Source organism: Eutrema salsugineum, unplaced genomic scaffold (genome assembly GCF_000478725.1).
Source record: "Eutrema salsugineum unplaced genomic scaffold, Eutsalg1_0 scaffold_7, whole genome shotgun sequence".
NCBI lineage: Eukaryota > Viridiplantae > Streptophyta > Magnoliopsida > Brassicales > Brassicaceae > Eutrema > Eutrema salsugineum.
In genome coordinates this window covers 9,336,302-9,349,067 of record NW_006256486.1, presented here as the reverse complement: position 1 = coordinate 9,349,067, position 12,766 = coordinate 9,336,302, and the positions used below count along the sequence as shown (strand labels likewise).

The 12,766-nt window shown below is 42.0% G+C and overlaps 1 protein-coding gene across 1 annotated transcript; it reads right to left on the bottom strand.

Annotated features, from left to right (window-relative positions):
- Window positions 1-7,422: 7,422 nt before the first annotated feature.
- Window positions 7,423-9,346, bottom strand: LOC112083064. Its single transcript, XM_024150791.1, has 4 exons — window positions 9,020-9,346; window positions 8,329-8,706; window positions 8,033-8,214; window positions 7,423-7,954 (listed from the first exon to the last, which is right to left on the bottom strand). Exons 1-4 carry the CDS (start codon window positions 9,344-9,346, stop codon window positions 7,423-7,425), a joined length of 1,419 nt encoding a protein of 472 aa, XP_024006559.1.
- Window positions 9,347-12,766: the final 3,420 nt, after the last annotated feature.

Below are 12,766 nucleotides of genomic sequence, written 5' to 3'. Positions count from 1 at the left end.
AAACAACTTAAGCCTAGAGTTGAACAGCAACACTAGATCACCTTCCTTGAACTCCGTTTTCAAAATCTTTTGGTCATGCAGAGCCTTGGTCTTTTCTTTATAAATCTTGGAGCTCTCAAAAGCCCCAAGCCTGATCTCTTCAAGTTCATGGAGTTGAATGACCCTTTTCTCTTGAGCTGTCTTGATATCAAAGTCCCACAGTTGTGGACTTAGTATTTTTCTTGCTCGGAAGCCTCAGACCTTATCCAGTGATAGCTTACCCGCACTTCTCAACTCGCAGCTCAATCTCCAGGCATTTATCTTCAAGCGTTGCGAGTTAACCAAGTCGCAAGACCATCTCGCAGCATTCAGGGCTCCTCGCACCTTTTCACATTCATAAGAAAGTAACTTCCAGGAAACTGGTCCGAATGGTGTGATTACAGTTTCAGTGGATAGAAGACTCAAACATATTCAACTTTGGTGAAGGAACTTTTGGTGCTTGGGAAGTGGAAGGTTTCCTGGAGGGTTCATCTTCGCAGTGCATTGACACGATCAGAAAGAGGCTTCTAGACATGCGTCCATTCCGGAAACGTTATCTTCTTGCTCATAGCTCCGAATTGAATGATCTCAGACGTTCTGGAAAGAGGACTCAAATATCTCGGATTCTGATGAAGGACCTGTAAACTGATACGGTCTGGAAGAGCACCGTCATTCGCATTCTTCGGAGCTCATCGGGTCGGTCCAAAACAGCATCGAGACAGGAGTTTCTTCCGACGAGCTTAACTCTCTGCTCACGCCTCCAAATCCTATGATTCCACCTGCTCTGGAACCATGATGTAATCTTCTCCAACTTTTATGAAGCACCCGACAGCTGAATCGGACCGGAAGGTTCCCTGGACAGGCGATTTCAGAAATGTGTCTGCACCCAGAAATTTTGGCCGAGAAACTTAACCAGCCGGTACGCGTTTTGGCCGAGGAATCCACCCGCGGTACGTGTAAATTGCCGAGAAAAAAAATTCCTGTGGTGCGTGAAAATGGCCGAGAACGTCCAAAAACCCATTTTCACCATCTTTCAAGCCCTGATCACCATTTCTCTTCCTGGATTCACCTTTTCAACTCCAAATAGCTCCAAATACACCTGATAAACACTCAAAACATGCAAAGACTCACTGGGACCTAATGCAACTCCTAAGTCCTTAAACAAACCCTAAAGACCTAAAATGCATGAAATAAGATATGATTTGGAATGAAATATACAACCTAAATGATGCAATCCTCAGCGTCTTCATCATCATATTTAGGGCCACCGTCTTCTTCTTCCTCAGACACGATTTCATCTGAATCAAAAATCAACATCGCACACTGATAAGAACCCTTATTCGCATAATGCCCTTTACCTCGGCATTTAAAGCACTCGATGTCTTGCGTCCTGGCCGGTGTAGTCTCTGTTTTTTCTCGGTAATCGGCTGTGGAGGAACTTGGCTTAGGATCTGGTTTAGGCTGCATATCGGACCGAGCTGGATAAGTGGCCTTGTTTTCTTGGTAGTTCGGCCGGGAGCTAGTTCCGTAGGCGGGCCGAGAGGTTCCCTTCTTCTTGAGCTGTTGTTCCACCAATATGGCCTTGTGCAACATCTCGGGTAAGCTCGCGTACTCCTGTAGCTCCATTCGGTCTTGTAGATCCCGGTTTAGACCACTTAGAAATCAGGCCATGGTCGCGTCCGTTGTCTCATCCACATCAGCCTTTAACATAAGACGTTCCATCTCTTGGAAATGATCTTCCACGGTCTTTGTTCTCTGAGTCAACCGTCGGAGTCTAGTGTGCAGCTCCCGGTTATAGTGTGCTGGAACAAACCTGTGTCTCATCAGGGCCGCCATCTAATCCCAGGTAGAAATAGGTCGGAACCCATTTCTCCTTCGGTTAATCACCACCTGGTCCCACCAGTCAAAATACATCGCGTTTAAATAGAAGAGAAAGCAGGCGAAGAGCCATGCTTAGGAAATAACTAAAAACATAAATGTTTTGACTGAAATAAAGAAAAGTTTTGAATAACTCTTCGGCTGGCCCTTGACCGACTCTTGAACTTCTTTGCCGAGAATGACTCCTAAGCTTCCGTCCCATGAACCAGACCGTAAACGAACCTAAGTCGAGAGTTGGGCAATGGACTTAACCTCGTTAAAACCCCACCCGGTAAACCCATTGGGACAAACCCGGGTGTAAGGAAAAAGAGTATTACATCACCCGGACCAGGTTAGCTACAGCCGGTGTTCACAAGCATGGTCACGACCATGGATGATGCTGGGTCGTCTGGTCCGGTCTTGATCCCATTAAGCACAGCTTGAACCACCCCTGCCAGCTTCTTGGCCCTGGATCGAGTCATGGGTCCTTCTGGTACGGCCAAGTGAGCTGTGGGTCCATGATCGTATCACTCTGAATCCCCACTGTTGTCGAATGAAAACATATCCCTTCTCCTTTTTTGAATAACATCGATGATGACCCCACTGTTGTGTCCCTTATGGCTCCTGTTTCGCACGATCATACCTGTGACTCTGGTTTTCCTGAATCCGACTCTGCTCTTCAAACAGAACCGGTCTTACCTTCTGATACTTCTGATGCTTCTTTGCCAGAAGATGTTGCTGATAATATTGTGGTAAACACCGCTGATTCTATCGAGGAACCTCTTGGCAGAGGTCACCTCACTAAGTTTAAGAATGTTAAGCTTTGTGATCTTTTAGTTGGTGCCATGTCTGGTTCTAGTCCTTCACTCTCTCTCGCTTCAGATTCACCCACTCCTCAGCCACCCTCAGGTTCGCTTTATCCCCTTTCTAATTATGTTTCGATTGATCGGTTTTCTCCTAATCATCGTAAGTTTTTAATGGCTTTGAAAAAAAAAAACATTGAGCCACGATCGTTTCAAGAGGCAATGAACAATAAACATTGGGAAAAAGCTGTGAATTCAGAGTATAACTCTCTTTAGGAATTACAAACGTGGAGACTAGAAGATCTGCCTTCAGACAAAAAAGCGCTTGGTTGTAAATGGGTATTTACGACGAAATACAGATCAGATGGATCGATTGAACGTTCGTCTAGTTGTCTAGTTGGATATGAAATACAGATCAGATGGATACGAAAGCTCGTCTAGTTGTTCTTGGCAATCATCAAGAAGAAGGGTTTGATTATGAGGAGACCTTCGCACCAGTGGCTATGATGAAGACGGTTCACATATTCCTTGATTTTACAGCCAAGAATAATCACGAGGTTCATCAGATGGACATCCACAATGGTTTTCTTCATGGTGATCTTCATGATGTAGTTTACATGAAACTTCCTCCGGGTATTCATCCTGATGGTGAAACGCACGTCTGTCGTCTTCAGAAGTCCTTGTATGGTTTAAAATAGGCTACTCATTGTTGGTTTGCTAAACTAGCTGATGCACTTCTTGCAAATGGTTTTACTCAGGCTCGAGCTGATTACTCCCTTTTCATATACTCCAAGAATGACGTCTCTTTCCGAATCTTGGTCTATGTAGATTTGCTCATTTTGGGCAATTCTCCTACGAAAATTAAAACATTTAAAGATTACTTGTCTCTTTGTTTCCGCATGAAAGATCTAGGAGTGGTGAAATATTTTATTTGGCCTGGAAGTAGGTCATAGTCCATCGGTATTTATCTTTGCCAACACAAGTATGCGACTGATATTGTTGCAGAAATGGGTCTTCTTGGGTGTAAACCGGCTGGCTCTCCTATTGATCAGAATCATCAATTAGGACTCGCTGATGGTCCTTTGCTTGCTGATCTCGAACGCTATCGAAGACTGGTGGGACGTCTTATATATCTTGCTGCAACTCGTCCGGATCTTTCTTATGCAATCCATGTCCTCTCCAAATTCATGTAGACTCCTAAAGATGCACACTGGCTTGCAGCTTTAAAGGTGGTGCGTAATCTTAAGGGAGCACTTGTGCAAGGAATTTTTCTTAGAGCTGAAGCCAATTTTCATGTCAGTGGTTGGTGTGATTCGGATTAGACTTTTTGTTTTTTAACAAGACGGTCCATTATAGGATATACTATTTAATTTGGCTCTTCTCCTGTCATGTAGAGGTGTCAAAAACAGGATTCTTCTCTCGGTCTTCGACGGAAGCAGAATATTGCGCTATGACTGAGATAACGACATAGCTTTAGTGGATTAAAGTGTTGCTTAGAGAAATGGATATGGAGCACAAAGATCCTATGTCAATTTTTTCGATAGTAAACCTGCCCTACATATCAAAGCAAATATGGTGTTTCATGTGCATACTAAACACGTTGAATTGGATTGCCATTTCATTCGTGACAACATTATTTGAGGACTAATCAAATCTGTGCATGTTTCTACAAAGGACTGGCCGATATTCTTACCAAGGCATTGACTAAAAAGGAATTTGATACTTTTTTGTTCAAGTTGGGCATCGCAAATTTGTATGCTCCAATTTGAGAGGGGATGGGGAGGGGAAGAAGTATTAGAGAAATTGATTTCAACTGGATGTATCTCCTAGTTTCTACTGCAATAGAACAGCTTTGAGATTGTAGTATAAAGGATTCGAAATCCAGAGGACCAGTGTTACTCTATGACTATAAGATGATTGAATTAAAGCTAAGACAAAAGATTGATTGATTGAAGCTTAAACAGCAAGAAAAAGAAAATTAAAAATGATGTAAATTTGATTTGGGAAAAGCAGTAGACCAAGGAAATTCGCAGGAGCTTCAGAGATGAGAATCAGATGGCTATTCAGGGCACAATTTAAATGCAGGTCTCGAACTTAAACATAAACATATATCGACCCACTGTCGTGGCACCAATAACTTTGTCTAACAACCTAAATTCTAAACTGTCGTTTGAACCTAGAAAATTGCAGACAAGCATTAACAATCAGGTTTAATCTGTTCACGATTTGTCTTAACTTCAACTGTCGTTGGCTAAGGACAAATCGCTCACCAAAGTTTATTCTAGCAACCTATTACACTTTTGATGAATATATTAACCTAAGATCGTAAATTGAGTGATCAGTTCAACCTAAGCATTAAGTTTAACAAAGGTGAAGACAATCGATTTTAAGCCCTATTTGCATCCAAATCTCTAACTCATGAAATCCTTTGAAAACCTTAATCTAGCTAAGAGATCTAATCAGACATGGATAAAAGAAACACAACAACAGATGAAAAGGAATTCATGAAATAAATTGCAGAAGTGATAATAGGGTTCAGAATTCTTCTCAAAGTGTAGCAGATTTCCTCTCCCAAAAGCTAACAAGCAAAAACTCTCTAGTCCAAAAAATTGTAAAAAGAAAGCGTAGAAGAAAGTCTGTAAAACGTGATTCTGTTTTTGAGGCGGCTCTGGACTTTTTATTCTCTTTATGGTCCTAGAATTAGATAGAAATCGTTTTCCTTATTTTTCTCCAGGTGGTTGGAGCAGGTGCTCCACGAAAGGGCAAAATCGGGAGCAGGTGCTCCCGACCAAGAATGATCCAACTTTGTGTAAATTGACCTCTTTTTCTCAGCTTTAGCTCCTTTTTGCACCAAAAGCTCCAGTTGCTCCAATCCTCGCCTAAAGCTCCCTAGATACCTGAAACAACCTGAAAAAGACTCCAAAGACTCTTAAAAAGATCAGAAAACACGTGTCAGAATGAGTCAAAATAGCCACTTATCAACTCCTCTGGACTTAGACCTTTGTTTGTCCTCAAACAAACTAAAATCTAGTTCCATAAAAATTGTTTAGACAATGGTGGGAACTCGCAGAAGACCGTAAATTTGACCACAGCATGCGAAATACCTGCTGCAACATCAAACCAAATCGAACCTCCATGAACTTCTCCGCAAGCATTGAAGCTTCCCAGATTAGATCCATAGTTTCATGACATTATTCATATCCCATCATTGCTGGGTCTCACTGATGAAACCAATGCCAAGAGCCTTCTAGACTTATTCCATACTATACCATGACAAACTGACCAAACACACAAAGGTACTCTTCTTCTCCCCCAGACTTATTCTTTTCTCATTCTTTTTTTTTTCTAGGCATATATAACAAGGTGCAGAGACACGAGTACTGATGGTGATTGCCACCGAATCCCCAGTTTGTTCCGTCATTATATATCAAAGGTGTAGGCGAATAAAGGGGTCATGGGAAATTTTTATACCCCTTGCTTCCATCCTTTGTGTGATCATTCCTTTTTAGATGTAAAATAATGGGATCCTTGGAAATTTTCCTAACCCTTTACTTCTAAAAGAAAATCATTTCAATCTTATATGCATTTTCCCTTCTATAAAGGAGAGAAGTACCATATCTAGATCTCACACAGGTCCTTATTTGTCAGGTATGAATGAGGAGTGAAGCCCTGTGAACACCAGTCACATCGATGAGGTAAAAAGAAGAGCTCAAAAATTAGCTCAGGTCAATGGATTTTGTCAGAAACATGGACGCCTCTAGTCCGCTGGTCAGCCCTTGGATTTTCCATTAGTCAGATCTAGACTGATTCTGCAGCAATAATCACGAAAAAGAACATGGTCAAAATTCACAAATGGTCTAAACTCATCATAGATTTGGTCCTAGTTTCCACAAGCTTTGACTTGACTCATATAACCAACAGACTCAAAGAAACAATATGACTCAAAAAAACAAACTAACAACTGACTCAAAGAAAATACTAAAAGAAAGAAACCAAAAGAAAGAAGTACAAGAGACACGACCCTCCTCCGGACTTACTTCACACTGTCCCCGGTGTAAAAATAAGCTAGAGAAGTGCCCAGAAAACGTACCTGGTTCGCGCATGTAGAGCACCCTGGCGGAGCAGGTGCTCCGGAACAGAGTTGGGTGCTCCCTTGTCATTTGTTCGTCTGGAGCAGGTGCTCCAGGTTCCCTTTGGTTTCTCTTTTGTCATTTTTTCGTCTAGGGCACCCCGTGGAGCAGGTGCTCTGACAGAGGGGGGGGGGGTGCTCTATCGTCGCTATTCACGCTTTGAACAGCCAACCCAGCAGATGGAGCAGGTGCTCCGGTTGGTTGCTCTTTCTTCTTCTTCTTCACATCCTTTCTTTCACGATGAAAACTTCCAACCTGTTTTTTTTTTTTTTTTTTTTTGGAAAACAATGAACCTAAAAACAAAGGTAATAGCTAAAAAAACTGAAAGACACAAAGTTAGAAACTCTTACCGGTGGGTTACCTCCCACGAAGCGCTTGTTTTAAGTCACTAGCTTGACTTGGAAATCCATTTAGGCTTGAGGAGGATCGCTTAAGGTGAGTGATTCACCCTCTGCGACATTTGGACCAGCAAGGTATGACTTTAGCCTCTGTCTATTGACAACGAACTCGCCTCTTTTAGTATCCAGCAACACTACAGCTCCTTATGGTCGAAATTCTTTAATGATGAAAGGTCCAGACCACCTTGATCTCAGCTTTCTAGGAAAAAGCTTCAATCAAGAATTAAACAGCAGCACCTGATCGTTTGGTGCAAAACTCCTGTTGAGGATTCTATTGTCATGGAAAGCTTTGGTTTTCTCCTTGTAGATTTTTGGGTTTTCATAGGCCAGATGCCTGATTTCCTCCAACTCGTGCAGCTGCATTACTCTCCTATCATGAGCACTTATAGCATCGAAATTCAACAACTTCACTGCCCAAACAGCTTTGTACTCGAGTTCTACTGGGAGATGACATGCTTTACCACACACCAAGTGAAATGGTGTAGTTCCCAAAGGTGTTTTGTAAGCTGTCCTATATGCCCAAAGAGCATCATCAAGCTTCACCGCCCAATCCTTCCTTGTGGTGCTTACAGTTTTCTGCAGAATGTTCTTGATCTCCCTGTTGAAAATCTCGATTTGCCCACTCATCTGAGGATGGTATGGGGTTGCCAACTTGTGCTTTACACCATTCTTCTTCAACAAGTTCTCAAAAACTTTGTTAATGAAGTGAGAACCTCCATCGCTAATCACAACCGGAGGCACACCAAACCTTAAGAATATGAACGATTTGAACATCTTCAAAACCACATTTGCATCATTTGTAGGGCTAGCCAGAGCTTCGACCTACTTTGACACATAGTCAACTGCCACCAGAATATACTCATTGCCATAAGATGATGGAAATGGTCCCATGAAATCGATACCCCACACATCAAAAATCTCCACTTTCAAAATAAATTTCTGAGGCATCTCATCTCGCCTGCTTATGTTCCTCTGCCTCTGGTATGTGTCACACCTGGATATGAATCTCTGCGCATCTCGAAACATAGTAGGCCACCAATACCCAGCCTAGAGAATCTTTGACACTGTTTTAAAAGTGGCAAAGTGGCCAGCATAAGGTGAACCATGGCAATGAAACAAGACCCCATGTATCTCTTCATCAGCTACACATCTCCTGAAAATCCCATCAGAGCAATGCCTATATAAGTAAGGCTCATCCCAAAAGTAATATCTCACATCCTTCAGAAACTTCTTTTTCTTGTTTCCCATGAAAGCTGCAGGTTTCTGCTCTGCAGCAAGATAATTTGCTATATCTCCAAACCAAGGGAAACCAGAATGCCGAGTTACTTCAACTGAGTTGCAAAAGTTCGCCAGAGCAGGTGCTCCAGGCTGGAGCAGGTGCTCGTCGAACCCAAAAATATCAATGGCGTAAACTTGTTCATCAGGGAGGCTGTCATCTAGTGGAATGTCATCATCAATCTTCAGCCTTGAAAGGTGATCTGCAACACCATGCTCGATCCCCTTTTGTCTTTGATCTCCAAATCAAATTCCTGCAGCAAAAGGATCCATCTAAGGAGCCTTGGCTTGGCATCCTTCTTCGTCAAGAGATACTTCAGCGCAACATGATCAGTGTGGACAACAACCTTCGATCCAACAAGGTAAGACCTGAATTTCTCAAAGGCATAAACCACTGCTAAAAGATCTTCTCAGTTGTGGCATCTCTGCACTGAGCTTCATAGAGTGTTTGGCTGGCACAATAGATGACATGGAACCTCTTTTCTTTTCTCTGACCCAACATTGCTCCGACTGCATAGTCACTGGCATCGGTCATGACCTCAAAAGGTAGTTCCCAATCTGGTGGCTGGACAATAGGAACGCTAACCAAAGCTCCTTTGATCGTATGAAATGCCTCCAAACATGCATCATCGAACTCAAGTTTCACATCTTTGCACAGCAGCTGCGTCAGAGGTCTAGGAATCTTCAAGAAGTCTTTGATGAAATGCCTGTAAAACCCAGCATGACCCAGAAAACTGTGGATCCTTTGACTGATGTTAGTGGCTGCAGACTCATCATCACCTCGATCTTTGCCCTGTCTACTTCGATCCCTTTCTCTGAGATTTTGTGTCCCAGCACGATCCCATCTCTCACAATGAAATGGCATTTCTCCCAGTGGAGCACCAGATGCTTCTCCTCACACCGCTACAAAACCCTGCACAAATAGACAACAGACAGAAAAGGAGCTTCCATAGACAGAAAAATCGTCCATGAAAACTTCCATTATGTCCTCAATCAGATCAGTAAAATCGACATCATGCAGCGTTGGAAAGTCGCTGGGGCATTGCACAAGCCAAATGGCATCCTGCGGTATGCAAAAGTGCCATAAGGACATGTGAATATCGTCTTCTCCTGGTCGTCTGGGTGGATTGAGATCTGAAAGAAACCTGAATAACCATCTAAAAAGCAGTAGTAAAGATGGTTAGCCAATCTTTCAAGCATCTGATCAATAAATGGCAAAGGGAAATGATCTTTGCGTGTTGCAGCATTCAATTTCTTGTAATCTATGCACATTCGATGCCCAGTAACAGTTCTAGTTGGTGTCTTCATTCCTATCATTTTTAATCATAGTGATGCCACCTTTCTTAGGAACTACATGAACCAGACTAACCCAATTACTGTCTGAAATCGCATAATTCACACCAGGTTCTAGAAGTTTTATTATCTCCTTCTTAACAACATGTTGTAGATTCGGGTTTAACCTCCTCTGATGTTCTACAGAAGTCATCGATTCATCTTCTAGATGTATTCTATGCATGAAAAGATCAGGTGCTCCCTCGGCGTTTCTGCAGTTGAGTTCTCCTTGCCTTCCAAGCTCATGTATGCCACCAGCCCCTGCATCCTCGTGCTTGCATCTAGCATCCTTGCAAACCCATGAGCTTCCTCACTTAAATACCCATGTTCTCATTCGGCTTTTGTGAGTGCAACTTCCAAAGGATAAATGGCCAAAACCTCTTCAGCAATCTCTTCAGTAATGTCTGAACCAGCAGGTGCTCTATCGTCGCTTCTACGTCGGGAGCAGGTGCTTCAGGATTCAGAGAAGGTGCTCCAGTTGAGGAAGTATGCTCTATCGTCTTTTTTATGCCTGCTCCACGTATTTTTCCTTCCTCTTTTCTGAGACAGCACTTGTTGGTGCAGCATGCAGTGTCTTCCCAATTCTCAGCTCAAAAGCATTCACAAACTCATTCGTGGGGTTCTCACTTTTTCCAGAGAGAGTTCTAGGTGATCTCTTAACAGCTTCAGCAGTCTGAGCTACCTGAACATCCAGCTTCTTCACATGAGTCCACACTGCTTCATACTTGCCATTCAAATCATTGTACATGGTGTCGACTTTGGCATTAATCTCCATGGAAGACTTTTGTTGATTAACCAGCAGCTGTTGCATCAAGTTTTTCAGCTCATCCTGCGAGTTATTTGGGGAACTCAAAGAAGGCTGCAGACTTGTGAAGGACAACTTCTGCTGATTTCCACCTTGAAATCGATTCTGATTGGTGATGAGCTGCTTTCCTTGGAAGTTGCTGGAGAAGTTCTTCTGAAATCCTGACTGATTCTACACTCATTGCTGCGGATAGACCTGATCCTGAGGGTTCTTGATGGGCTTGCTGGCCAAGGGTTGTTTTTTAACAAGCCCGTTGGTCCTCCAAAAGTTTTAAATTTATAAAACCCTAGTGTCTGCAAGTGCACAGATGTACATTGTAGGACTTAGGGTGTCGATCCACAGGGAGGATGTCTAGTCTGCGAGAAACAACAAACTGGGAAGTAAGCAAACTCATAAACCAGTAAAGTTTTGGGGTTTTTGGTTAAGATCCTAAACTAAACCTAATCTAATATTCACAAGAAATGTAATGCAGGATGAATTGTTAAAAGAACATCTAAAGCATATCGACTCAAACTAAAGACTCTTAGCTTACGGACGATTTATCTTCATCTGTTACCAATTAGCTTACGGACGATTTATCTTCATCTGTTTCTGGGAATCTGCATTGAACTAGAATAGACAAATGTATGATTAACCAACTGTCGTCACCTTATTCAACTAATCTCTTGGATCTAGCAATTAACTCTCGCTCTCATGCTAAACTTAAGATCATGCATTGAATTCGTCTGCTCACATCTTCTCTATAGGTAGCTCCCGACTCCTATAGCTACTATGTTCTTCTGAAGCTAGGTATGGATGATCTGATACAACACTCTCGTGGCTCTGATCGATCCTAGGCTCAGAGAATAGGTCATGAATCTACTCTCATGCTTTTAGAATAACTTGGAAGAGATGAGATCCAGAATATGGCCAAGAACAATAGAAATCCTGATCGATATATATGCTTGTCGATATCTTCAAACAACTTGACTCTCTAGGACTAATCTACATGATGCAATGAAAGATGAAAAACATAGAAGAATGCAAAAGAATGAAACAGAAAAGTTAATAACATAAAAAGGAGGAAGAACAATGGATCTGGGGAAGAATCCCCATCTCCATCGCCTAACCCTAGAAAAACAGAGTTTGGTGGCTCAAAATCTCATTACAGGAGCACACACCCGTTTAGGACTGCTAAACAATGTATTTATAGGTCCTAAGGTCTTCTAGGTCTCATTTATAGCTTCTCTGAGGAGAAATGGCAAAGTAGGCTTTGATGTTGGGCCTTGTGGCTCGTCCTAAGGTCCACCGGGGGTGAGAGTCTTCTAGGGCAGGTAAAACATGTGTTTCCCGCGGATGAGAGTATTCCGGGACTGGTGAACTGGGTCAACTTGTTTTCTATGTATCGTTAGATTGTACCGTTGGATCTTTGTGATGTAAAGTTCTATGGAAAGCGGGTTGTATCCTCTTGATTGGCTCCAAATTTGAGCTGGATCAGACGGTGAGAAAGTTTTCATTTGAGGCTGAACTTCTGACGGTCTGACTCTGAGCTAAAAATATGGATTTCTGCCATTATGTGATCATATTCCCTAAGTTTCCTGAAAAGAGCCTTGAAACTACAAATACATGGAAATCATAATAAAAGTTCATAAAACTAATTAAAACCTTTGAAAAAGCATTTGAAATCAATGGTGAAAAGTGGTCAAAATCAGGTGTTATCAACTCCCCTAGACTTAAGACTTTGTTTGTCCTCAAACAAAATAAGATCAAATCTGGAAAAATATCATTCAACAAAAATGATAGGGAACTCAAAAATATCAGCAACCATACTTCTAGACCTTAATTATGGACAATGCATCAATCAGATCAAGTCTAGAAAATTCTCACCAAAATACAAACTTAACTAATCCGTTAATCCGTCATGGGAAAATCCACACACTTAGAACTAACTTCCAATCAACTAGCTCTTAACATTCATTAAAGGTTTCAGTGGTTCTCATCAAAAAGGATATTAAACAAGACATTCAAGGTTAGGTATCAAAAGACTTCTTAATGGTAAGGTTGATGTGTTTAGGGTTACTTTTTTCTAGAGAGACATGACATTATGCAAAACAGCGAGAGAGGGTGGAAATGTAAATGCCCCCACAGTTTCAGTCATATTCTTCTTGC

Coding starts and splice junctions, on each gene's coding strand:
- LOC112083064 (XM_024150791.1), bottom strand. CDS start 9,346: ATGCCATTTCATTGTGAGAGATGGGATCGTGCTGGGACACAAAATCTC. Junction 8,707..9,019: donor ATTGGGAACTACCTTTTGAG/GTCATGACCGAT, acceptor CAAAGACAAAAG/GGGATCGAGCATGGTGTTGC. Junction 7,955..8,032: donor GCAGTTGACTATGTGTCAAA/GTAGGTCGAAGC, acceptor CATATTCTTAAG/GTTTGGTGTGCCTCCGGTTG.